Raw genomic sequence first — 27,435 nt, 5'->3', positions numbered from 1 at the left:
ATTGAAAGAAAAGAAAAATTTTGATAATAAATAATCACCATCACAGTAGCAATCAAAAAAAGTTGTATTCAAAATGCTAATAATCGATGAATGGCCAAAACTTATCCATTGTGATTAATCAAGTGAACAAAATTATTATAAACAGGTGGGTGTGGGTGTGTGTGGCTTTAGTAGTATTGACATTCAAAAATCAAATTCAATTGTAATCAAATCCGTTTTACATCATCATTTCAATCAATTAAGGTGTAATTGTGATGAGTGTGTGTGTGTGTGGCGGATTGATTGATTGTTTGTTTCAAATCAATCAATCAAGCTGTGTTCAATCATCAGTTCAAGTTTTGATTTCAGTTTATATCTCCCTTTAATGGCACAAATTATGTTGGAAACTTTCCTTTTTCAACATTTACTGAATATTCATTGTAGAAAAAAAAATTGTTCTTTTTCTATCGATCCACACAATGAGATCTGTATATTTTAAGACAAATTTTCCATCATCATCATCATCATCATTTTTGATCTGGATCATTTTTCCCCATTCTCAATGTAAGTAGAAAATTTTCATTTTCATTTTTTTCTTTGTACAACAAAAGAAAATCAAAAGTTTTTTTTCTAGTTTGATATTTCAGATACATAGGTGTGTGTGTCTGTGTTATTAAAATGTTTGCATTGTTTAATCTGATGACATCTATTTATATGTGAAACTAGTGAATTTGGAAAAGGATTGTAAAAATTTTATTTCTAACCTATGACGATTATATTTATTTTATTTTATTTCCATCCACAGTGAATGTTTAATGCCAACAATCGAACGGTACATTTCATTTCATAATGATAATATATACACACAGGATTTACCAATAATCATCTTTGTTGTTGTTTTTTTTTTTGTTATTCCAAAAATTAATAGTTGTGATTCAGATGTTGTCGTTGTTACTGTTGTTGGAGAAGATTTCTCTCTCTCTCTCTCTCTCTCTCTCTCTCTCTCTCTCTCTCTCTCTCTCTCTCTCTCTCTCTCTCTCTCTCTCTCTCTCTCTCTCTCTCTTTTTCTTTGGTTTTACTGTTTGGGTGAGGTCGTTGAATGAAAATTTTATGATTTGAAAAAAAATGATGAATAAATGAAAGAGAAACGGTATACATCGCCGAAATGTCTCTGCATCATCATCATCATCAGACTTTTTTGTCCAAAACACCAAATATAACGATACTCGGTTAAATTTTTAGATTAAAAAAAACAGTTAAAATAAACCATAAAAAAATCCAGTATTTCAACCAAACATTTCAACTATACACCTATATTTGTACATTATCTATCTCCATTTCTAAAATCCAAATTCTAAATCACCTTGCACATTGACCTAACGAATGAATGAATGAAAAAAAAACTAATCATAATAAGCGACAAAATTTAGAAATGAAAAAAAACTGGTTCGAAGAAGAACTTGATTCGGTCATCATCAACAACAACAACCGAACATTTGGATAAACGAAAAAAAATCTCATCACAGGTATAAATTGTGTGTGTGTGTATGTGTGTGTTTGTCAATGTATACGCATCACGTTTGCCATGATGATTTTTACCTGATGACGATATATATTCATGTTTATTAATGATAAATATCCAATATATTTATCGGTCAATGTTTTGCACACCGATAAATATTTGTGTGTGTGTGTGTGTGTGTGTAATATGTGTGCCGGCCAATAATAATCTGAATCAAAAAAAATTTTCTGCATTTAAAATAGTTATATTGGACGAGAAAAAAAACCCGATTCATTAATGAATGTATGTACATCATTTGAAATGACGTCCATGATTATTTTGTTGATGGACAAATAAACGACATTGGACATTCGAATAAAAGAGTGAAAGATAAAAAAATATAAATATTTCCATCAGATAAAATATTCAATATTTAATCATCTTTTTTTTGCATTAGAAAAACAAAAATTATCTATTAGTCATCGATATTTAAATGTTCAGTACATTTAAATAATAATCATCATTATCCATTGTCTTTGTCATCCAACAATGACCAAATCAAATTTGATTCAATTTCCGTTCAATTCGATTATATTTATGAATCGAATAAAATGTGGAAAATTTTTTCCTTTTTTATTCGTTTGTTTGTTTTGTTTGATTGCCGCTTAATTTGACTGTCATCATTGTCAAATATTGAAATTTCTTTTGTCATTTTTCTCTTATCAACGATTCTATAATTATCAAATTATCATCATCAAATTTTCTGTGCGTGTGTGTTAAGGTTTTTTTTTGAAGGTTTTTGATTGACAATTTTTTTTTTATTTTGGAAAACAGAAAAAAAAACTCATACCTATTATTGTTGTTGATTATAGGATGTGTTTCACAATATGAATTTCATTTCGTTTTTTTTTTTGAATTTTTTTTTCTACAGAAAAAAATGCCATTTCTCGCCTTTCAATCCATAGAAATAATTTGACAGGATCATATAATCTTCCTCGATCCTATTGTATTAAATGAAAACATTACCTTTTATTTTGTATCCAGGCATCTGTTGTGTTTTCCAATTGATTTTTTTCATTTCATTTTGTTTTCTATAGAAATTCAGGTTTCTGGTTCTGGTTTCTTGTTGCCAATGGTTTTTTTTCTCGATAATTTTTTTTTTATTTTTTTTCACATTGATTATTGGTGCCCGTTTTGTACGTAATTCGTTACGATTCGTTAGTTTGTCGTGATTGTTGTTGCTATTGATTGCGGTGGTGGTGGTGGTGGTGACGGTGGCTATAATTAGCTGTTGTAACCACCACAAATCAAGAGAGTAAAAGAGAAAGAGAGAGAGAGAGAAAAAAAAAATCGATTGAATCGTGTTTTAACGAGAATTAATTTTTTTTGTTCGTTTCATGTTCACAAAAAAAAAATTTCAATTTTAAAATTCAAACAATTTCAAAACAACTTCCATGAAACAGACAGAAAAAAAAATTGAAACATTTTGGAACACTTACATTATCATCAATGTTTCCAAAATGATGAATGAATGTAATCTGAATTTTAATCAGTTTTTCCGAATTTAATTTTACTTTTTTTTTTGTTGAATTTTTCATTACATTGAAATCATAGATATAGAGATAGATAGATATTTACAATTCAATGACGGATATGTTTGTCCGTCCATATAGTACGTGTGTGAAAAACCTGTTGATCATGAACAAAAATTAAAATTAATTTGAATTTGAATATACATTGCCAATGATTCAATGGTAAATTCCAATGAATCATTTTCTTCCACAACAACAACAACAGCAACAACAAATAAACGCCTTCGTATATGTAATGTTAATGTGTGAGAAAAAAAAATCGAAAGCGAAAAAAAAACAAACGAACGAACGAACGACCAATTGTGTTTTTTCCATTTTCATCGATGCCATTCAATCAATCAATCAATCAATCCATAATAATTGCTGTGGATATATTATATATTAATTGTTGTCAATGTTGAAAGTTTCATTTGATTTCATATTCATTCGTTTTTTCATTTTATTTTATTTTTGTATGTTAATCACATTGTACATGAACGTGATTTTAAAAAAAAAATTTTTTTTTCACCTAAAATCAAAAAATTTTCATTTTTTTTGTTTCTATGTGTTTTATTTTTCAACAAATTTTACCCATACCAATCATAAAAAAACCGGCAATTTTGTTGTTGGTGATTTTTTTTCCTGTTTGATGTTGTGTTATTAGCATCATCATATCCTTGGTGCATGAAAATTCAAACGATTCTTTGATTGTGTGAATGATCGTCGATTGCTGCTATGGACAAAAAAAAACTTTCATTATCGAGTAATCGTCATATTGCTGATTTGGTGATAAAAATCATCACTGAAAAAAAAACATTGAATTTTAATGTGATTTTTGTTTCTTGACCAATTAATATTTTTTAGCATCAGACATTAAAGTTTAAAATTTTTTTTTTTGTTTGCTATTGAATTAAACATTTTATCTTTTTCAAAACTGGCTCATTCAATTGCATGTTTGTCTTTGGTTTTTTTTTTATTTTTCGTTTTATTATTCAAAACTCTTTTAATCTTGTCAAGATTTGAGATTTTTTTTTCATCATTAATTATCACATCATCATCATCATCATCATTATAATCGAGATCAAGATCAAGATCAAAGATTCAAGCAACTAACAAAGTAAGTATATGAAGTATATTTTCCATTTTTTCTTTATTGCATTTACTTGTTTTGTACATATATGAATTTGAATTCCAAATTGGCAAATATTATCATTTTATAAAGAAAAAAAAATTTCCGTTCATTAAATCTGTTATTTTTTTTTGTTTTGTTTGTTTCTGAATGTTTTTACACGTCCACCACATAATGATGGAAAATGAAAACAATCTCAAGGAGCCCGTAATTCATTCATTCGCCCACCATTCAAACACTTTTTATCTCATTTCTTTGTTACACTGTTTTTTTCAGTGTGTGTGTTTGTTTGTCTGTGTGAATCCATAATGAATTCAAACAATATCATTAGATTCATTTTCGATACAATAACAAATGTCCCATTAAAATAGATGATAACAAAAAAAAATTTCATTTTGCTACCGTTTTTTTTTCGTCATCATCAACATCATTATCATTATCATCATTTATGGCCTGAAGTCCATTTTTATCCATCATCATCATCATCATGATCATTATGAAGTGGATAATAATAATTAAAATCAGTTCAAGTGAATTTTTAATTTGCATATAATGAATACATTTTTTTTCTCCCATAAAAAAAATGATTTCTGATAACAATGATTTCTGCTTGATAAAATGTTTTGTTCAATTTGACCTTGCACGTTTTTTTTGTGATCTAATGTGTGTGTGTGTGTTTTATTTTTGTTCACTGGTTTTTTTTCAGTTCAGTAAAATTTAATTTAGATTTTTTTTATCACACAAATTCAATTCACTCACTGATTTGGTTGATCAAATTGATTGACTGAAAATGATAGATTTCCGTATCGGATTTGAACATCTATGGCCTGATTTTTTTTTCTTTTACTTTATTCATATTCACATTGATCCTTAATCCTTTGGATTAAATGAGTTTGATGATTTGAAATCATCATCATCATCATCATCATCACTTTAATTTAAGATGAATATATGTGTTGTGATGATATACAAAGAAAAAAAAATTATTTTTAACATAAAAAACTTTTGAGTTTCAAATGGGAGAAAAATTCCCTGCGAAAAAAAAACAGAAATGTAAAAATCCATCAACAAGAGGTCATGCCCTGCCATTTATCTTGAATGTTAATTTGTTTGTATATGGCCAAATATGATCAATTATCGATAATTATAAATCATTATTATTATTTAATTCAAAAATCGAAAAACGATTCGTTTCGTTTTATCAATCTTTTTTTTCATCCAAGATTTGATCAAAAAATTGAAAATATTCATCGTAACTATTAGCCATATGGCCACAATCAATCAGTGTTCAGAAAAAAATCCAAAGAAAAAAAAATCCTCTCAATAGACAGGAAGTGGAAATGAAAACATATGTCTATAGTACAATGATATCTCGATTAACTATGTGGATATGTTTCCAGTCATTATCGAACATGATCGATACAGCAACAACAACAAAAAAAACAATCATTCTATCCAAGAAAACAGATAGAAATATGTATGTACAAAACAAAAATGAATAAATTTGCAATTCATAAGACCTCAGGTGTTCCGTTATTGATTCAATCAATTAATTCTAATCTCAATCAATCTTCAAGTTGTTTTTTTTCTTCGTTTTATCCATTCAATTAGTTGGAAATTAAAAAAAAATGTCTGTCCAACATTTAATCTATACTACCTGGTGTTGTTGTTGTTGTGGATGATGATGATGATGATGATGATGACCAAATTGACCAAATTTTGGACAAAATACCAAATTTTACAATCCATTTTTTTAACCACTTCATATATGATTATGACAAAAAAAATCACTGATCTTTTGTACCAAACTGATCGCAACCACTTGCTAAATCTGCTGCTGTTCATTGTATTTTTTTTTATATATCATGTGATTTATGATTTTCCGGCATTTTTCTGTTTTTCAATAACCACATGTGGTTTTTTTTGTTTTGTTTTTTTGATCAAATTGTACATAGTTGATGATGAAGATATTTGAAACATTTTCCAATCATTGGACCAATAACAACGGTAATATTACATTGTCGGTACTGATTTGAATTCATTTGTTTGATTTGTTCAATTTTTAGACTTTTGTTCTTTTGTTCATTCAATTTCGTTTATTTTGTTTTTCAATTCTTTGTTCTGATTTCTATTTTCATTCATTTCATTCACTTTTGATTATGTCATCATGGAACATGTCTTATCGTTGTTGATTAGTGATAAATTAAAATTTTTTCAACTTTGTTGAAAAATATTGCCTAATGTAACAACGGATTTCCCTCTGTATGTTTTTTTTTTGATTTTCTCTTTTTTTCATCCAAATAATGGTTCAATTGGAATTTTGTTTCAACAATTGGCGCGTATTTCTCTTTTCATATATATTTTTTTTCATCCTTTCTCTTTTCCTATATATTGACAATCAAATGCGTACTACGTACAAATGGTACGTGCAGTCGCTTTTAATCTCCATTGGTTCAAAAATGGAAAAAAAAATCAAGACATGTTTTGTTTTGCATTTGATGATGATAGAATGAAAACAAAAAATTTTTTTTATTTGAAATTCATTCATCACATACCATACGTGTGTGTGTGTGTTTCTGGATTTGAAATTTTTTTTTACAAAATCACATTATTTTCAAATTGAATTTGATTCCTGAATTTTCATTTCATTTTTTTCCGATTCAAATATCATATCCACTTGTTTGATTTCTAGTCAGCTCATTCTATTAATACTTATCATTATCATTCATTGTTTATATGGTCATGGTTATAATTATTTCGTTGATGTAGTGATCATCATCATCATAATATTCAGTCATCTTGTAAATCAACAACGTTGATCAAAATCTTTTTTGCATTTCATCTAGATTTTTCTTTTTTGTCCAATATATGTGTTTGTCTTCCATATGCAATTCCATTGTGTGTGTCTATGTGTATGCGTCTGTTTATTATCCATTGTAATGTTGTTTTTTTTCGTACATTGTGGACAGTTTTTTTTCAGGTGAATGTAACAAAACGTTTTTTTTCTTTGCCCAAGAAACTTTGACTTTTGATACATACATGGTAAATGATAAATAATAGACATTATAATTATGGAATGAATAGATTGTTGTATACAAAGGATTTTTCCTCTGTTTGTGTGTGTGTGTGTGTGTTTGTGTCTGGGGATAATCCATTGTATTCGTGGATTTGTTTCTTATGCTTTCATCATCATCATCATCGTCATCAAAGAATTCATGACAATTGTTTGGGTTTTCACCAATTCTCATCATCTCTAAACGATTTGTCCTTCATTATGATCAATCAATTCAACGTTACAATGTTCATTCATTATTCATTATTCAATAATTGATGGAAATTGATTTTTTTCCCATTTTTTTTGTTCGTTATCAATGATAATATATTTGATTGATTGATACAATCAATCAATGATTGATTTGTACCGATCACCCACCTTCCATACTTTCTCATGAAATTAATTTTCAGATAAATGATATTGAAAATGTTTGCAACAGAAATTACCTCATCAACAAAAATGCCAACATAAATTTCCTCTTAGACATTTGATAACCGGTCATTATGAATCCAATTCGTCAAAAGCAACCTTTTACTTCAATACCAATACCCCCACCACCACCACCGCCGCCGCCACCCCCTGCAACTTTTTTATCAACTAAAAAATCAAATTTAGTTGTCCATTTATCCACGCCAACACCATCACCGCCACCATTATCGATGCGTACAAAAACACAATCACAAACATCATCATCATCAACATCAGTAATGCCGAACAATAGGACAAGATCACGTGTAGAATTTTCTGCTAATCAATTTAATCGAAATTTTCAAAATTCTCATCACCATCAACAACGATACAATAATCATGATAGTAATCCAAATAAAAAGGATTATTTTTTTACACAACCATATTATCCCTATTATTATCGGCAATATTATCTCAATAATTTTGGTGGTATCGGTGTTGGTGGTAAATATCATATTGCACCTGGTTATAATAGTTTAATAGGAAATGGTGTTGTTGGTGGTCATAAAAGTCATATAACATTACCACCATCATCATTATTCTCAATAAATCGTACGATTGGTATTCATCATCAAAAACAGCCACTACCATCACCATTGTCGTCATCACAACCGGCAATTATATCGACAAAAAAATTAAAACAACAAAAAAAGAAAAAACTAAAAAAATATGGTAAAAAAACTACCAAAACAAAACAAAAAAGGTACAGAGATTTTTCTTTACATTTTCTATTTTCAATATCAAAATAAATTTGAAGCAAAAAAAAAAATGAAAATGAAAATGAAAATCCTGCCAAAAATTATATTGGCCCTGGAATAGCAAATTTTCATTGCCCAACAAATTGGATAAAAATTAGTTATCTAATTGTCAATGTTTGCATGATGTATGATTTCAATTTTTTTTGATAATGTAATATATTTATTTATTTATATTTATATCATGAACAATGATAATGAAAATGCAATTATTAATGTCACCATTGTCACCGGTATGTTTAATTTTAACAATTATATTTCGTTTTGATTCATTCAACAAACTAAACAAAACAAAACAAAACAAAACAAGAAAGAAAGAAAAAAAAGCCAATTCAAATGGAAAGAGAAAGCGGAAAAAAAGCTGTACTTTTCAAATTGTGTTTATTATGAACAACGAAATTTTTTTTTTTTTTTTTTGACGATTACTTGCCAAACTTGTACATTTTCTTTGCCGAAAATTTTGTTGTCATCAAATTGAAAATCATTGTTTTTTTTTGCTTTTTGAGTGTGTGTGTGTGTCTGTATGTGCGCTGTCCATTCAACTCATCATCATCATCATCATAACAAGATTGAAAGGGATGAAAATTTTGAAAAGAAAAAAAAATTTCATTTCTTTAAAAATTATCAACAATTTTTCAATTCAGTTGAAATCATTCATATTTTTCCTATTCGAAACATATTGATTATGTAACCTGTTGTTGTGTGTGTGTGTGTGTGCATTCGAAATTATACTTGATTATCGATTGGTGTGAACCTTGGTGAATTTTTTTTTTTAAATCAACTCGTTTCCATTTGAAATTGTGCAGAAAAAAATTTTGTCATTTTTCATTACCTTCATATAAATATATATATGGTGATTATAATTGGATGACCATTTTTTCTTACATTTATGGATTTTGATGGCAATTTAATTATGAATCTATATTTATAATATAAATAATAAATATAAATACAGCTATATCTCAACTTTCTCCACACACACACACACCAATGTTTATATAAATTGAATCATCATTCTAAATAAAAAAAAAGTTTTTGACCTTATCAAGATTGACGTTCATTTCATTTTTAATTTTTCATTTATCATTAGTTTCAGGTATTTTTTTTTCTTTTTGCTATTTATTGGCCCCCATATCTAATCATCATTCAATCTGATAACCGGCCATCAAAAAACAAAAATATTTTTGGGTGAACAACAAAAATATTTTTTTGCGTCAAATTCAATGGTCATTATCAACGATGGTGGAAAAAAAACAGTTATTTTTAAATCTCAGACTATCGAGAAAAAAAATTGAATTTTTTTTTTGTTTCTTTTAATTTCATTTGATCATTACGGCCAAGTTCGGTCACCTTTTTTTTTGTTTCATTTTCATCTTTTTTTGCTTCATTCGTCACCAAGTAGTCAACGTCCGTTTGACAAATATCTTTCTCTCTCTTTCGCTTACAAAACACTGATTAAAGCTAAACTAATAAACAGTCTTGATGATTAAATTCTACGGTGTTGTTGTTGTTTAATAATAAAATGATGAGCTTAAACATTTAAAATTGAAAGAGTAAAAAAAAACTAAAACTGACAAGATATAACGGCATATAGAGAGACAGAGAGAGAGCGTGCGAGAGATGAAAACAACAAGTGGTTGATATGTTGAATTTTTTCTTTTTTATTTTGAATCTCTCATTATCCTTATTTTTTTTCCTACCTCCATCATGGTGTTATGAATAATAATAATAATAATAATATTTATTACAAGCTTAGTTTTTGCTATCCAATTCCAATTTTGGCTTCATACATACCGGTCACGGTATTTGTCTTTATGTGTGTGTGTGTGTGTGTCATTTATCCATAAATCCAACAAAGGCAAAAGTTTATCGATGCTTACCATATATGTTTGCATTTTTATTTTTATATATGTGTGTGTATTTTGTGTGTTTGAACACTTTATTATTATTATTATTATTTTTTTTTTTTTTTTGAAAATCCTTCACTTCACTGTATGATTAACATGTTGATCTGTTTTTGATTTGTTATTCCGTTTTCGTTTCTTGTTATCAATGGTCAATCAGTGATTTAACCTTTTACATTCTTGATTATTTTGTTGTTAAATGAAATGAAAAAAATTGTTTGAAAAAGATATTGATGAAAGGGTTGATGCCATCAACAAGATTTTTTTTATATATATATATAGTTTCAAGGAATTTGTTTCATCCAAGTCCATTGACTCTCGTACACACACTCTGTATATGTGAAGTGATCATTTTAGTTTATTTTAAAACTTCATCATTGCTGATTGCAACGAATGTCAAGAATTGAATTCCACACGAAATTGAATTTCTTTTCAAAAAAAATGATAACTAATTTATTCTCTAAATTAACTAATAAATTTTATCTTTTTTATCCACAAAAAACATCATCATTATTGGATATAAATCATCAACAACAACAACACCAACGAAATGATTCATTTAGTTCATCATCATCAATGGCCACAATGATTATGAATGGTGTGGCCATTCCATCATTGGCTCGTAATGGTGGACCAACGGCCAAATTTCTAATCAAACCACCAATGAATGATGAAACAAATTTACATTCTAATCATCATCATAATCAAAAGAATGATGATGTCGATGGTGAACTAACGCAAAATATCAATATTGAACATAATCCAAATAAAAATATTGATAATAATCATCATTATCATTTACATATTCCCGGTCATAATTCATCGCCATCGGATTTAATTTTTGGTTTCAATGCTGGTGATAAAAATGATGTGGCCAAAATGAATCCAAATGATCAACAAAGACCACAGCGAAAAAAAAAATATTCAATACAAAATAATGGCAATGCCATTGAACAAAATGACAATGGTATCGGTGTCGGTATTGTACCATTATTAAATAGACATGATTCAAATATGACAACAGTGCCATCATGTACCATATCGATAAATAATGGTGGCCATAATAATCAACAAAGTGATCAAAAATCTACCCTTTCTAATCATCATCATCATCATCATAATCATCGATTTCATCAATTTTTTGGTTCATCATCATCATCGTCATCTACACCAACCACGACGACGACGACGACAGAAACAACATTATCATCAAATCTATCATTAAATGGTCATAGGAAAAAATCCTGGAAAATGATATTGTGTTCATGGATCTTGACAATATTGGCCATATTGATTATTATTGGTATCTCATTTGTATGTGGATTTTTGGCTGCACAATGTAAGTAATTTATTATTGATTTTGATTATTGATTATGTTAATTTTATTTTATTTTTGTTTTCTTAATACATATGATGATTCCTGCACAAAAAAAACTGAAAAGATATCTACAAATATCACTGTGATGTATCATCAATCTCATCGGAAAAAAATCATTTAATCTCATCAAATAATCAGCCATCATCACAAGAGAATGATGGCCAAAATCAACGTATTGGACGTTTCAATCGATTTGGTCATATATGGTCATATACGTCGAAAACGCCGGAAAATAATGTTAGCAGTAATATTGAAAATAGTACATTGAATATTAATACGACAACAGTAAAACCCATTGCAATGGTCATCTATAGTGTTGATTCGATCAATGATGATCGAAATGATTCAATTACAGAACATTATAATGACGATAAAATTGTGCCAATTATCAATCAAAATTTTACAACAACGACCGAATCAAATATTGATAAAGATTCAAATCGAACTCGAAATTTTGAACAACAAAATCCAATCAGTGGTCAACCATTCACTTCGGAAACACCTTTACCATTTACTACTGCACCGTCATCGAATGAAGAAGAAAAAATGACTGAAAACAATGATGAAAATACAACACCCAGATCGAAAACTTTATCACCTTCGTCATCGCCATCAACAACGCCACCAACAGCAACCGAGATGACTACAACTACCAGTGAATCTTCGAATTTTTTATCCACATTAATCGATGAATATAATCAAGTATTGAATGATTCAATAAAACAGACTAGCCATGAAGCCGGTGATGTTTTTTATCCTATATTCAATTTTTCATCCACACCTACCGCCAATATGACATCAATGGAATTTTTAGAATCAAATAAAACGGAAATTATTTCCAATGAACAAATTCTCAATTCAACCATTTTTGATGATGATTCTAATATTCTAACGACAACATTGGCTCCGCCAACATCAACAGAATTGGTGTTCAATTCAACAAAAGGTTAGTTTTTTTTTGTATTTGTGTGTTGTTCTAAGCTTTATTTTAATTTTAATCTGCTACCAATTCCCGGAATGGTCATCTTTGTTAGAGATACATAATATATTATTAAATTAAATAAATAGTTTTTTAGAAACATGAAATGTTTTTATTTCTAATTACAATATCTACGAATCATATTCTATAAAATTTTTAGATGATAATAATTATGATGATGATGATGAGAGTGATGATAATATAACATCAACAATAATGATGACAACATCTAATAATAATTCTTCGTCTTCAGTTGAATTGATACCAAATTCTGTTGATGTTCAAAATGATAATTCTTCTATTGATCCGGATTCATATCTCGTACCTAGTTGGCTAATACCAAATGATACATACGATCAAACTGATTCAGCAGAAACAACAACAATGACGACGACGACAACAACAAATTTTTCAACCACAACAACAAAAAGAACAACGATAGATGATGAAAATTCTACATCAACATTGAATAATACCGACAGTGATAACGATGATGAATTTACAACCGAATTATCGAATTTTGATTTAATCACTAATGAAACGGATATTCCTGATAATTATACCGAAACTGTAGAACCAACTAATGAATTCATAACAACTACATTAGTACCTGAAACTAATCGAACTGGACGTATATTTAGTCATAATGAAAATAATGATAATGTAGATGGAGAAATTATTGATGAACATGATATGATTCATAATGAGAATAATACAACAATGTTCAATGTAACAAATGGATCAAATCAAATAATGGCCATGAATAATGTAACCAATTTACCAATATTTGAACCACCATTGTGTTTGGATGCACAATTTCAATGTCCAAATACCACGTCATCGGAATGTTTGGATAAATCTCGTATCTGTGATGGAATTGTAGATTGTCCACAGGATCTTTTTGATGAACTAGATTGTATGGAAAAAAATTGTGGACAAAATTTCCGTTGTGGTCGAACGATACCACCGATTTCTGAATCAGATTCGAATGAAACTTTACCATTGAATAATCATTCAATCGCAATGGATACAATTTCAGTAAAATCTAAACCAAACATTTATTGTATACCACGATCACATTATTGTGATGGTATTTGGGATTGTCATGATGGTTCCGATGAAATCGATTGTCATATCGATAAATGTGAAGCTGGTAAAGTTTTATGTCGTGATAATAGTGCCTGTATAACGGGAAAACAAGCATGTGATGGTGTATATAATTGTCGTGATCGTTCTGATGAAGCCGGTTGTGGTGAGTATAGAATAGCTCTATAGATAAAATGAAATCCATATGTGTGAGAACAAAATCTAAATTAATTCATTTAGGCACTAAATCCAGTTGTGAATCTAAGGGCAAATTTTACTGTGATGATAGTTCACTTTGTATAAGCAAATCATTGGTATGTGATGGTATTGCCGATTGTCTTAATGGTGACGATGAAAAAGATTGCCGTAAGTGGTTTATAGTTAAAGATTGATAATAACTTAAAATAAAATAAAATAAAAAAATTTAAATCACAGTAAAACCGGAAACCTGTCGAGCTGAAGATTCGAAATTTTTTTGCCAACATTCAGCCGAATGTATTGATCGTAGTAAACGTTGTGATGGACATGTTGATTGTATTGATTATTCCGATGAGGATCGTTGTTGTAAGTGTATTGTTTATTTGCTACTTTTTTTCTAGATTTTTTTCAATTTTCAATTTTTTTCAATTGCAATTTTACAGTCGAATCCGATTTGGATGATTATGTTTATGCATTTAATGGAGCAAAAAATCATTGGTCATTATTATGTGTTAGTCCATTATTCGATTACGATGATGCTGATGAAATATGTACAAAAATGGGAATGTCATATGCCGTTAATTTTTCAACCATAAAAATTAGTCGTCTCTTGAATGATTCAACTTGGGCTATTCTATCGAATTCATCATCATCATCATCATCGTCTTCAAAAATTATTTCATTTGAATCCAGCTGTTCCGATAACCTGGCGCTTATGATTGAATGTGAACAACTTCATTGTGATTCTCGTACACAATTGAAAAAAACAAATATAGCCATTGAAACGCCAGAAGAAATTCCTACTCCAATTTCTATTCATAATTCCACCAATCATGTTCAAACATGTCTTGCATATACATTGTCACCGAAATTGTTGCTCACAAGTGGACAATGTTTGATGTAAGTAATTCGGTCATCTTTTTTTGTAACTTGAATCATTTAATGATTTTGTTTAATTCAAATTTTAGGACTTTAGAATTTACTAAACAAAATCTCACTGTTAATGTTGGTGGCAAAGAAATGCCAATCGAACGTGTACGTGTTCATCCGAAATATTCAAATTTTCGTACAATCCGATTTGCCGATTATGATATGGCATTGATTGAAACTAGTGAATTAATACCTGAACATTCATTAAATCATTCATCAATATGTTTACCTAGTTCTAAACTGGATCCAGAAATAACATGTTTTATTGGAAATTATCGAAATAGTGATACAGCATTTAAAGTTTTAGAATCATCCTATTGTAATACAACTGAACATTTTGCTGGTTTATTAACAAATCGTCATGTTTGTGCAGCTGAAGATAGTGGCAATAGTGCTATCCAATCAAAACCTGGTATCTGTCTACCGCCATATTTACCATTAATATGTTTAAGTAGTCAATCACATTGGTATATAGCTGGCTATTCTTCCTATCAATATGGTTGTGATCCATTGACTGGTCATCCAATATTTCGTGGTTATTCACCACATCCAACATTGTTCTCGAATCTATTTTCAATGCATTCATTCATTGATCAAACACTTGGTCGTGGAACATATCGTCGTAAGCGATCAAAATTGAACGAAATAAACAAAAATGATAGACCGAATATTAGTGAACAACCGAGCAATGCAAATGAAGAAAAACGTGCAGTATTCATTGTTTCTGGAAGTGTAGAAGATCAACAATGGTTATTGGAACAGGATGCAAGAAAACAAAAAAGTTTCAATATCAACAATACGAATACGATTAATGAAGATGAACATACGACTCTTAAAACCGATATAACTGCAACCACTCTTGTACAGAATTCTACCGATCAATTGAATGTTACAAAAATTGAAACAACCACCATAGATAATGATGATTTGAATCTAACCAATATAACATCATCGAATGATACTGAAAAGGAAATGATTACAACAACTATAATACCAACTACTACTACAATTGGTTCGTTAAATTTTACAAATGAAATAGATTTATTTATTGATGAAAATTCGACTGAAAATTCATCATCATTATTATTGAAAAATTCAACAAATGATTTGTATAATCAACCAACGTTATTATCAAATATTGATCATTTTATTGAAAATATAACATCATCAACAGCAACAAATACGTCAATATTTTCAATGGAAATGATTGATATTGATCATATCATAAATGAAACAATGTTAAACTTTGATGATGCTACAATTGTACCCGATGAACAGCTAGATAATAATCAATCAGAAACGACAACGACGACAACAAAAACATTGGCAACAATGAATACAGTTAATTCAATGATTGCATCTTATCATACAGATTTCCCAACAACAGAAAATGAGTCCACTGATCTGACATCCATTTCAATGGCGGATGATTTAGAAAATGAAATGTATGATCAAATGAAATGAACTCGAAGAATTGAATTCAAGCTGAATTTATCGATATAATCATAAATAATATATAAACTTTTTTTTCCAAAGGAAAAACAAATTTGTGGCCATATTTTGCACTAAATAGGATTTTATTTCCATTTTCTCCCTCTTTTCATCTTTTTTTTTTGTTCATTCATCATTGATGAATGATCGATTTTCTTTTTTTTTATATTGCCTAATTTATGATGTTTTTTTTCTTTCATTTTGTTTTTCAAAGACGGTGATTTGATGGATATTTTCACCACAGAAAAAAAAACAAAATTCAATTTTAGATGATGATTACAAGCTCATTTAGTAGTAGTATATACTCATGATGTGATTTTTTTTTCTTCTCCTTCATATTTTTATCAATTTTATTGAATAAAAATCAAATTTCAAATTACGGTGTTTTATGTTGTGTTTTTTACATGAAACAACAAACACAAAATGATGAGCTATATGGAAATGGAAATACTTCCGAATTGACAAAATGACAATGAAATCCATTTTTTCAGAGAATTTTTTTGGCTTTATGAATTATTATCATCATTAATGTCAATAAAATTTGCGTCGCAATGGTTACAATCTCTAATGTTTATGATAAAATCTGCATTTTGTGTCGTATTTGATGGATTTCCCTCATCGGTTATCATCAATTTATTTATTTTTTGTATTAGATAAAATAAATTCACACAAAACAGTGGTCCTATTAATTCGAATGAAATTGACAACCCAATTGGCAATCAAATGATTATTGGTCAAACTAGAAATAAAATCAACTAATAAAATCATTTTCGATTTGATTTAATGATGGATGATGATGATCTATACGAACGTGTACGTCGTCGTCGACTTTACATTTATGAAAATGGACGTAAATTCAATGGTACTAGACCGGAATCGGAATCAAGTAATGTACCACCGGAATGGTATGAACCACAAACATTTAAACATGCACAAGAATTATTTGATAATTTTCATTCGATGTAAGTTAATTTGTTTGTATGTTTGTGTAAATATTAATTCATTCATACATTGATTATTTGATGATATAGAATGGTATTCACAAATTTTATGGGCCTAATACTTGGTTTAATGTGTGATGATGATATTTTACGTGTGTTATTATCTACGGGAAAATCCGAAACTGTTGATAAATTATTCACACGTTATCTATCCACTGCAAAACATGTTGAAGATTGGTATCGTTATGATCCATTTGATACGGAAAGTAAATCCTTTAAGTCATTGAAAATGGTACGATCGATGCATAGGAAAGTTGCCGATAAATTAAATAACAACCAACCAGCTGATAGTCAAATAGAAATACGGATGAATCAACGAGAAATGTTTCTAACACAATGTGCATTTTTTGGCATATCAACTTACATACCTAAGCAGGTATGGTTTCAAATGTAATATAATCAAAGTTATTTTTTTTATTAATAATCATATAATACATTTAGTTGGGTTATCATCAATTTACTCAAAAAGATTTTCATGCTATTTATCATTTTTGGCGTGTAATTGGCTATTGTCTGGGCACTGAGGATGAATTCAATCTTTGCAATGGAAGTGATGAAGAAGTGGTGGAGATGTGTCGACAAATCTATCATTATGATTGTTTACCAAAAATTCGAAAATGTGCTGAACGATACCCGATGAGTAGTGCTATAATCAAAGCATTCTATGGTCATGTATTTCCTTTCAATTATTCATCAATAATGCATTATGTGGCTCCGCTTCTTGGCTTAGACATCAGTCTATATCCGTTAACAACATTCAAAGAATGGTTTAATTATCATATGCTAAAATTTACAATGGAAAAAATGTATCAATATACATTGTTTACAAAATTGGCTAATCGAAATTCAAAAAAAGCGACAACAATGTCGGAAAAAAAACAAAGAAGCATTGTGAAAAAATTGAAAAAACAATATCCAGATATTTCTTTTACATTGGAAACATATCCATTTGTTTTGGACTCAAATGCTAATGATTGAACCAATTTTAAAATTTTCCACCAATAACCTGAACAACCGATTTTTATTCATAATAATTTGATGATGAAAAAAATTAAACTCGAAACAATGATTCGAATTTGTTTTTTTAGTGTTTTATTTAGTGTTTTTTTGTTTATAAATATTCAATTTTTCGGTCGACAAATGAATAGTTGATCTAATTGAAGTATTTCAAATCGATGTTGTTTATTTGCAAAATCTTCTATAGTTTTATCAATTTTTATAATCATTGGTCTTGCTGTAAACACTAGATAAAGAAAACCATCATGAAAAAAACCAAAATCAAATGGTGGATATAGTATTGTTTGATAGACATTACAATCGGTGGCAAAATTCGATGTCGTTATACGATCAATCGATAGATCATGACACATTTGTCCGACTAAATGTTTAAGTGATTCATCATAAATTCGTAACAATATGTTTTCTTTACTTAAAAATTCATAAACATATGAAAGAATGAAATTTTCAATTGAAATAAAACGTAATTCAATTCGATATTTTCGTTCAAAGTAATCTTCTTCATTTATTTCTTTAATATATTCATAATCATTTTCAATGAATGAAAATATATTCATATGACGTGGCATTGATCGACGAAGTTGGTATATAACTGCACCAGGTATAGCACTGACTATTGTGAATAGATCCATTACACTTGTTATGGCATAATTCATATCGATTGCAATTTTCAATTGAATAAGATAATCTTTTGGATTATATGGATCCTTGCCATATTTTCTTATACCAAAACTAGCTGCCGATCGTATTGATGAACCTTGATATGCATTCAATATTTGTGTTAGATTTGTTTCATATTGTATCTGTTGAAATGTATCATTCAATGAATAAATATATCCCCATAATAATGTTATTGGTTTGCCATTTCTGATTGATTCATCATCAATAACTTGTGGATATACTATTAATTGAATATTTGTAGTGAATAGCCATAAATCTTTATCAATAATAGCCATTGAAATGGTACGATTCAAAAATGATTGATAATCATCACAAGTTACATATAAACCCCAATAATCTTCATAACGATCGATGGCAACAACAACAACAACAACAACGACAGTCATAGCTATTGTCAGGTAAAAAATCTGTAAAAAATTCATTGAAAATTGTATACAAAATGAAATGAACAACAACAGTGAAATTATTCTCAACTTACAGATTTTAACAAACAAACAAAATCAAATCGAATATTAATTATCGTTAATTTTATTTAATGTAATCAAAAGAAAAATCGAATTAATCAAGGCAATATATAATAATAAGCTCGTTAGCCGTTGTTTTTTGTTTCGGTATAATTTGAAATTTTTTGTTTAAATAAGCTTATCATTCCTTAAATTTGGCACATTTCACATTAAATTGGCCCATTATTTGGCCAGGTTCTATTTGTGTGTGTGTATATAAGTAGATTGATTTTGTTGTAGCTTGTAGTGTGTCACAAGTTAAAAAAATTCATTAATCAATCAAGGAGACAAAAAAAATAAGAAACTGGGATTGAAAAAAAAAATCTTGAATAAATTTTTAAATCAGTACCGATAGATGGCACTGAATGGATAGTTAGATTGGAATTTGGTTTTTTCATTATTGAGATCTCTGTTGTTGATTTTTTTTTTAATTTTTTTTTGGTTAAACATCTTTGACGATCGACGATGATGATGATTCAGCCGATGGAATAGCAGCTATTGGATCGCTTGTGGCAATTGCCGGTGATGATGGAACACTTGCTCCAGAAACATCTGCAAGTTTAATGACAACACCACTTGTGGCTGCTGATGGATGTTCTTCACCATCAGTAATTACCGGCTCATTTTTTGATTCCGGTACGACGACGTCAACATCTGAGGTTTTTGATTCGCTAACTTCGGCAATAGATTGTGTTGACTGTTGTTTTGGTTCAATTGGAATTTGTTCGTCAATTTTTACCTTATCTACACCGGTTGTTGCACCAGTAATCGCTATCGTATCACTTGATGCATATGAAGCTGAAATTGCTTCAGAATCCGATGTTGAAGATGATGACGGACTTATGATAGACGATGTTGATTTTTCACTTGTAGTTTTACTCTCCGAATCCGGAATAAAATATTTCAATAGATTTGTTTTTGGACATGAACGGAAATCATAATCCGAATAAAAATACAATGAACGTGAATCATCACATTGTAGACCTATGTTTGGTTCACCAGCTTCGACACGCATCCACCAATCTTTCGGTGCATCAAACAGCCATTTTATGGAACAATCACAAACAATCGGGCAATTATTGATACGAATTTTGTTCTCTGGATTGACAGCCAAAAATGGTGCATAAATTTCCTCTTCCAATGTCAATAGTTTACATTCTTGTTTACCTAATATTTTCTGGATGTTCAAGAAGAACATTAATCGGACGATAAGCATAGCTTAATGCATTTGATTCGATGGATGATGGTAGTAGGCCATCAACATCGATTCGAAGTCGAAGCAATGTTTCTGTGGGAAGATCTGATTTAAAGGATTCATCTGTTAAACGATATTTGCCAACAAATCTAATGGCCAATTCTTTTAGATTTTGAAATGATGAGAAACGCATTTCAGGTAATTGTGGTGTATTTTTGATGACAATTTTGGTTAGATTTTGTTTTGTCATTGCAAAAGCCTTAATAAAAAAACAAAACAAAACGATTAAAATTGATTGATCACATCTATAATCAATGTTAATGTCAATAAATAACTTACCCTTTCATCGATGTATTTAAGATTAGGACAATCATCTAATTCGAATGTTTCGAATGTTATATCACCAAAACTTTTGTTTGGAATCGATTCGATTTGTAAATTGGACAACATAAATCGTTTGAAATGTTTTTCTTCCGGCTGTAGATTACGATTTAATGAATAGAATACATCTTCAATATTGAAATATTGATTCGAACCACAATGAAGTAGATCTTGGCCAAATACAAGACATGGTGGTAAACATTCCCAGCTACCATTACTTACACACATAATATCACGAAGACCATTACGTACTTTGCCAATTTCATTGAAAATCCATCGTGATTGACAATCACATTGTAGCCGATTACCATTGGTTGGATGTTCCGATGAACTTAATGTAATTATATTCTTTTCATTTTCGTTTAATAATGGCCGGAATACACGTTCTTCCAAATGTCGAAGTCCAGGATTACCGAATTCACCTTGTCCTAAAATTACTTTCACTGGCCGTTGTAGTTCAACAAATGCACCAGATTCAATATTATTATCAGTAAGATTATTTCCAGCCAAATTTATTGTCAACATTTCAGTTGATTCCCAACGGAATGAAAAAGCATTTTTATATATTTTTTCAATCGAATTTACGGACAAATCTATTGATCGTAAATTGGATAGATAATAAAAGGCATAGCTTCCAATTTGACGAATGGAATTTTCACGAACATTTGGATAATTGATGGAAATTTTGACCAATTTTCGTTGGAATCGTCCTTTCAATGGCCGAAAAGCGTGATGTGGTATTGCCTATAATGTTGAATGGATGAAATCATACAAATTTTGCAAATTAGTTTTTCCTTCATTTTGTTGATTGATCAATCACTTACATTCAGTCCGGAACTTTGAAGATAAAGTGCACGCAGATTAGTTAAACTGGTAATGGCGTTGAATGTATCACGTAATTTCCATCGTTCATTTCCTAATCGTGTACGACGTATGGTCAATTCTTCAATGAATGGCTCGGTTATTTGAAATGCTTGTGGATGAATGGCCGTCAATTCAGGACAATTATCAAATTTAACTCCATAAAAAATTATATCACCAAAAAGATTTCGAGGAATTTCCGATATAGCCGAATTTTGAATGACAAATTCATCAAAACGTTTTTGCCAACCAAGTTTGGCTAGATTTTCACTTAAACGTTCAAAATAAATTTGTAATCGTCGTGTTTGTGAATAGGCAAATTGTTCACGTGTACGATTAGCATTAAGAACATATTGCATACGAAGATCTTCTTCAGAATCTTCACCACAAACAAATCTTGTAAATCTTGCTTGTACCCATTGCCAATTATCCATACGATATTCACAACGACAAGGTCTAGTCACTTCTTCAGGTGGACATTTACCAACATTTGATACGGTTAAATGTAGTAGACTAGAAAGACCCATCAATGAATCTTCAAGAGATTTTTGTTTCAATTTTGTATTGAATGCCCGAACTTCTTTCACGTACGGTCCTGTTATATCGAATGCATTTGGATCAATAAATTCCAATGCTGATGCGCCATCGAAATCTATTTTTTTTTCAAACACAATAAATGTAAATTATCAATTCAGATCATTTTTGATAATAAAACAAGTGAAAAACGACTTACAAATGTATTCGAATGTAATATCATGTAGTACATTGCCCAAATAGGAAATGTTTGTATTATTCAGGTACAGCATATGGAAATGTTTTTCTGGTTTCGGTAAATATATTGATAATCGTTGAAAGATTGAATTCAAATCGATATTATATTCGCCCATACAGCGTATAATACGTGCTCGTTCTTCATAAACAAAACAATCGCAAGGTGCAAATAGATGTGATGGTGGACATGAATTTGGACCAGGATTAAATGTAATATTGGCCAATGAAACAATAGAAGCTGCTGATGCAGCGGCCGATGCTGCTGCTGCCGCAGCTGCTGTTCGTGGTTGTTTTTCTGGTTGACCAGCAACAATCGGAACTTGTTGTGTCGAATCGGATGGAACAACCGAAACGATTGAATGTTCAGAATCATTTTTTACATCGGATGTCAATGGAATCGGATCAGCTATAGACGATCCGATTATTAATAAAAGCAACAACCATATATTGAGCATTGTTTATAGGAAAAAAAACTGACCACAAAACAAAGTAAAAACTAAAAATGAAAAAAATGAAAAGTGATCGACAGCACCGATCACCACCTGAACAAAAGATACACACACACCTGATTTGAAGATTTGACAAATGGTTGATTAGGTTTTTATATATACCTGACTTTTCTCAGATACTGATTATACTGATCATGAATACTTGAGAGCAAAAGTGACTTGACCAGAATTAAAATTGGATGATTTTTTTTCACTTGCTAATCAACAAAACCAACTATATACAACCGGATTAATAATGTTGGCTATTTCGTTGTTGTTGCCGAATATTTATTTACCATGGTCAGTCAGTCAGATAGTTTTTTTCTTTATCATCGTCAATATTATCTTCAAGAATCGTCCATAATCTAAAGAGAAAAAAAAACATTAAAGGTTATTCTGAAAAAAACGATAAATAAATAAAATTAAAATTCACCATTACGATGACATCGACATTTGCCATGTTATTGTGGTCATTGAATTTTATTATTATTCGTTGTTATCAACCATTTGCTTTTTGTCTGAAATAATCCTACGGTGTGCATAGAATGATTGAGTACCCTGACAAATCGGTAATGTAGTTAGAATAATCGAGAATAAAATAAATGATGATGATGGCCAAAAACAGGTGGTTGATGGTTGACGATCCTTTTTTCTTTCATCTCTCTTTTTTTATTTCTTTCAATCGAGACCGAACCTATCCAACCGAATGATCATGGCTGATAATAATTTCTTTTGCTAATCATTGATGTATTTTTGTTTTTCTTTCATTCAAAATGAAGAAAAAATTCACTTTCAAGAATTTCTATTTGATTTTCATTTCATTTCTTTGCCCGACGGTACCAATTGATAATGATAATGATGATCGACTGATGACTATGACTAGAGCTCAATAAACTCATTAATCTTGGCGTCAAACGCCATTCGAATATAGTGATGATGATGATGATGATGATGATGATGGTCATTGCCATTTTCATTTGCATTTTAAATCTCCAATGGTCATTTACCATTTAAATCTATAATCGTAAAAAAAAATTTTAATGTGAAAATTGTAAATTCATGATTATTGATAGGAAAAAATAAAAGTTTAAAATCACTTTTTTTTCTCTCTTTCTCCCTCTTCTTTTTTTTCATGACTATTTTGCCAAAAATAACATCATCAGAATCAAATAAAATCATGTTATCAGTGAATCGATGTGGTCATTGATCTTAAAACAACAGCAGCAACAAGTGCATTTGGACTATAAATTTTTTCTTTTCATACATTTTACCTTTCTAAATTCTTGTATACACCATAAACATATATGAAATGATATCATCATCATTGTGGTCAGCTTCAATTTTTCAAACTATCCATAAGATATCGGAAATGTTTGAAATTTCAATATATTGATTTGAATAATGTATAATTGAATTCAACAACAACAGCCACACATAAATGGCATCGTTATTCTTGTTGTTATCATTCAATTCATACATTTCAATCATTCATTGTGTTATTATCCACCACTATAGTATCGTATCGTTCAACATTCGTTTTTTTTTCTCAATTTAGGCTAAAAATGATCATCATCCCACTAAACTAGAAACGAAAATTGAACAAAACAAACAAGCTGAATATATTATTTCAACAATATATATATGAGTGATAATATTTGTGAGAAAATGAAAAAAAAAATTATCGCCCTTATAATTTAAAAAAAAATGACCAATTACATTGTATTTGAGTGGATTAATTCGATTTATCATTGATCATAACAAAACAAAACAAGAAAAAAAAAGAGAACCTGGTTGATTATTTGCGGAAGAACTCTAAACGTTGTTGTTGTTGTTGTTGTCAATATCATCTTCATAGTTGTCTTTGTCATTTTTTTTTCTTTTCGTTGTTATGGCTGTTATTGAGATCCTCTTATCGGATCTTAGACTTTTGTATGTATATCGATGATCTTGTTCTTCTTTTTTTTCCAATTTTCATTTCTCATCAATTCATCGTCATCAATTGATTGTCTGAATGTGTGGTGGCCCTGATCCAGAAATGAAATATATATTAAAAAATCATTTGAAGAAAATACAATTTTCTTATTTCTCACAGCTTACCGATAACAAAAGATGATGATGATGATGATGATAAAATGTGGCCATACAACAAAAAAAAGTTTAGATCGGAAGTTTTATTCTTTCAAGTTCCATCGAAACACATTATATACAAAGATCAAAAAAAAACACACACAAACACGAACAAATTAGTCAATGTAAAAAGGATTTTTTTGTTTTCTCTATTCACAGAAAAAAAACACACACTCTTCAACATCACCACCACCACCACCACAGTTTTTTTCTTGGACAAATCGATTTTGTACTTGAGGAATTTTATTGTCATTAACTATGACATGAATGGAACAAATCTTTTTTGTCATGAAATCATTTTTTTTTGTTCCCTTTTTTTTCTACTCACCAAAATTCATTCATTCATATATGACGATTGATTGAGGAAGTTCAATCAACAACAACAACAACAACAACAATCAATTAAAACAATCGATCGATTCCAATTTATTGAGTGATGATTGTCATTGTCATCAGCAGTATTATTATTATTGATCACGGTCATCAAATTGTGGAATTTGATTAAATTCGAATTATTATTATTGATCTATTATATATTAGTATATTTCGACAATGAATACAAAGCAAAATTAAAATTTTTTTTGTTTTATTTTGTGTGTGATGTTCTAAAAACTTGTTTCTTTTGTTGTTCGAAATGTTTTTTTTTTTTTTTTTTTTTTTTTGATAAATTAATTTATAAAGATTATGCATTATGAAATAATCCGGATATGGATCACAATTTTTTTTTGTCGTTTCTAACTGAATAATGTAACCATTATAACCATTGAGCATTTGCTAATTTTTTTTTGTTCTGTTTGTAACCATTCATCATCATAGTCATCAAAAATGAACATCATCATTCGAATGGATCACGTTCAAGTTTTTTTTTTCTTACTTGTATGAAATGTTACATTGTTTTTTTATGCATCCAAATGATGATGATGATGTGTTGGTGATATGAAAAATTTAGATGAACAAATTGAATGAGAGAAAACAAAACAGAAAAAAAAATTGTCAAAATTCAACATTTACAAATCTCTTGAAAATGCGTGTGTGTGTCGACGTTTTTGTTTTGTTTTGTTTTGTTTTTTCAAACATCCATGTTCACCATATTCAATCATTGCAGATTATTATTGTTTATCGGATTTGGAATGGCGAAAGATTGAAAAAAAAATGTTCGAATCGATCATACATGGTTGATAATCGTTTTTGAGAAAAAAAAATCAACAACAACAACAACAACAATTTGAATGTCACGAGTAACTTGTTGAGTATGAATGACATATTTAGATTTTTTCCCATTCATTGAATTTGTTTGCCAGATGAAGAAATTATTTCAATTGAGGGCAGTGCAAAAAAGAAAGAATACAGCAATAAAAATAATCAAAATAAATCAAGTCAAAACAATGAGAAAAAAAAATGTTTAATTTTTTTTTTTAAAGAAAAAAAAACATTCAACTTTGATTGACAAATCGGAAGAAAAAAATATATTTCGATCACCACCAGATGGATTATTGAGGAAACAAACAACTTTATCATCATATTAAATAACATGATGATGATGAAATAAGAATATGAGTAGTGTGGAAAAATTGACCATATGATGATGATTATGACCACCGGCTATATACTGTGTTGAAGATTAATTGATCAATCAAATCATCAACAACAACAACAACAACAGTAGCCACGAATATATGAACGAATGAATGATGATCAATCAAATTTGAATATATAGAAAAAAAAATTGATACAATAATTCATCATTTGCAAAAAAAAAATGACAGTATAGCAACTAATATATATCGATCAGCAGCTGGATGGAAAAAAAAGACGAAACAATCACAACACACAAAAGATTAATACAATGGTGGATTATTTATATACATGAAAAATGAACTAAATCCATGGATCATAATCATCATCATCATCATCTGCAACCGCCGATCATTGTTTGTGAATTTAAAATTATCCGATGCTTATGATGATGATGATGATGAGAATAAG

General features: G+C 29.4%; 4 protein-coding genes across 9 annotated transcripts; 2 read left to right on the top strand and 2 right to left on the bottom strand.

Annotated features, from left to right (window-relative positions):
* Positions 1-40: 40 nt before the first annotated feature.
* LOC124496178 (uncharacterized) lies at positions 41-16,800 on the top strand. Of its 6 annotated transcripts, XM_075733290.1 has the most exons (9): positions 3,405-4,168; positions 7,646-8,406; positions 10,926-11,701; positions 11,805-12,686; positions 12,880-13,971; positions 14,046-14,171; positions 14,241-14,369; positions 14,447-14,903; positions 14,972-16,800. In XM_075733290.1, the coding sequence occupies exons 2-9, from the start codon at positions 7,739-7,741 to the stop codon at positions 16,395-16,397; spliced, it is 5,556 nt and encodes a 1,851-aa protein (XP_075589405.1). In that variant the 5' UTR covers positions 3,405-4,168; positions 7,646-7,738; the 3' UTR covers positions 16,398-16,800. The 6 variants fall into 6 exon arrangements, with proteins under 6 accessions (XP_075589409.1, XP_075589410.1, XP_075589407.1 ...); XM_075733294.1 differs by lacking the exons at positions 3,405-4,168; positions 7,646-8,406 and adding an exon at positions 41-543; XM_075733295.1 differs by lacking the exon at positions 7,646-8,406 and having other exon boundaries at positions 3,334-4,168; positions 12,973-13,971.
* A 135-nt stretch (positions 16,801-16,935) lies between these two features.
* Positions 16,936-18,500, top strand: LOC124496181 (uncharacterized). Its single transcript, XM_047059672.2, has 3 exons — positions 16,936-17,386; positions 17,456-17,801; positions 17,867-18,500. The coding sequence occupies exons 1-3, from the start codon at positions 17,208-17,210 to the stop codon at positions 18,401-18,403; spliced, it is 1,062 nt and encodes a 353-aa protein (XP_046915628.1). The 5' UTR covers positions 16,936-17,207; the 3' UTR covers positions 18,404-18,500.
* A 46-nt stretch (positions 18,501-18,546) lies between these two features.
* On the bottom strand, positions 18,547-19,695 carry LOC124495504 (uncharacterized). The gene is made up of 2 exons (XM_047058896.2): positions 19,602-19,695; positions 18,547-19,530 (listed from the first exon to the last, which is right to left on the bottom strand). The coding sequence occupies exon 2, from the start codon at positions 19,507-19,509 to the stop codon at positions 18,547-18,549; it is 963 nt and encodes a 320-aa protein (XP_046914852.2). The 5' UTR covers positions 19,510-19,530; positions 19,602-19,695.
* LOC124496102 (uncharacterized) lies at positions 19,629-25,634 on the bottom strand. The gene is given in 8 exon segments (XM_075733296.1): positions 19,629-20,794; positions 20,796-21,080; positions 21,161-21,946; positions 22,027-22,715; positions 22,797-23,687; positions 23,756-24,338; positions 25,039-25,346; positions 25,420-25,634. Coding segments are annotated over 5 exon segments (2,979 nt in total). The 5' UTR covers positions 23,290-23,687; positions 23,756-24,338; positions 25,039-25,346; positions 25,420-25,634; the 3' UTR covers positions 19,629-20,068.
* Positions 25,635-27,435: the final 1,801 nt, after the last annotated feature.

The sequence above is a fragment of the Dermatophagoides farinae genome, chromosome 8 (assembly GCF_024713945.1).
Source record: "Dermatophagoides farinae isolate YC_2012a chromosome 8, ASM2471394v1, whole genome shotgun sequence".
Lineage (NCBI taxonomy): Eukaryota > Metazoa > Arthropoda > Arachnida > Sarcoptiformes > Pyroglyphidae > Dermatophagoides > Dermatophagoides farinae.
Note: the sequence above shows the minus strand (reverse complement) of the source record. Positions and strands in the feature narration are given on the sequence as shown.

Coding starts and splice junctions, on each gene's coding strand:
- LOC124495504 (XM_047058896.2), bottom strand. CDS start 19,509: ATGACTGTCGTTGTTGTTGTTGTTGTTGTTGCCATCGATCGTTATGAA.
- LOC124496181 (XM_047059672.2), top strand. CDS start 17,208: ATGATGGATGATGATGATCTATACGAACGTGTACGTCGTCGTCGACTT. Junction 17,387..17,455: donor TTTGATAATTTTCATTCGAT/GTAAGTTAATTT, acceptor TTGATGATATAG/AATGGTATTCACAAATTTTA. Junction 17,802..17,866: donor CAACTTACATACCTAAGCAG/GTATGGTTTCAA, acceptor TAATACATTTAG/TTGGGTTATCATCAATTTAC.
- LOC124496178 (XM_075733290.1), top strand. CDS start 7,739: ATGAATCCAATTCGTCAAAAGCAACCTTTTACTTCAATACCAATACCC. Junction 8,407..10,925: donor ACCAAAACAAAACAAAAAAG/GTACAGAGATTT, acceptor TGATTCATTTAG/TTCATCATCATCAATGGCCA. Junction 14,172..14,240: donor TGACGATGAAAAAGATTGCC/GTAAGTGGTTTA, acceptor TTTAAATCACAG/TAAAACCGGAAACCTGTCGA.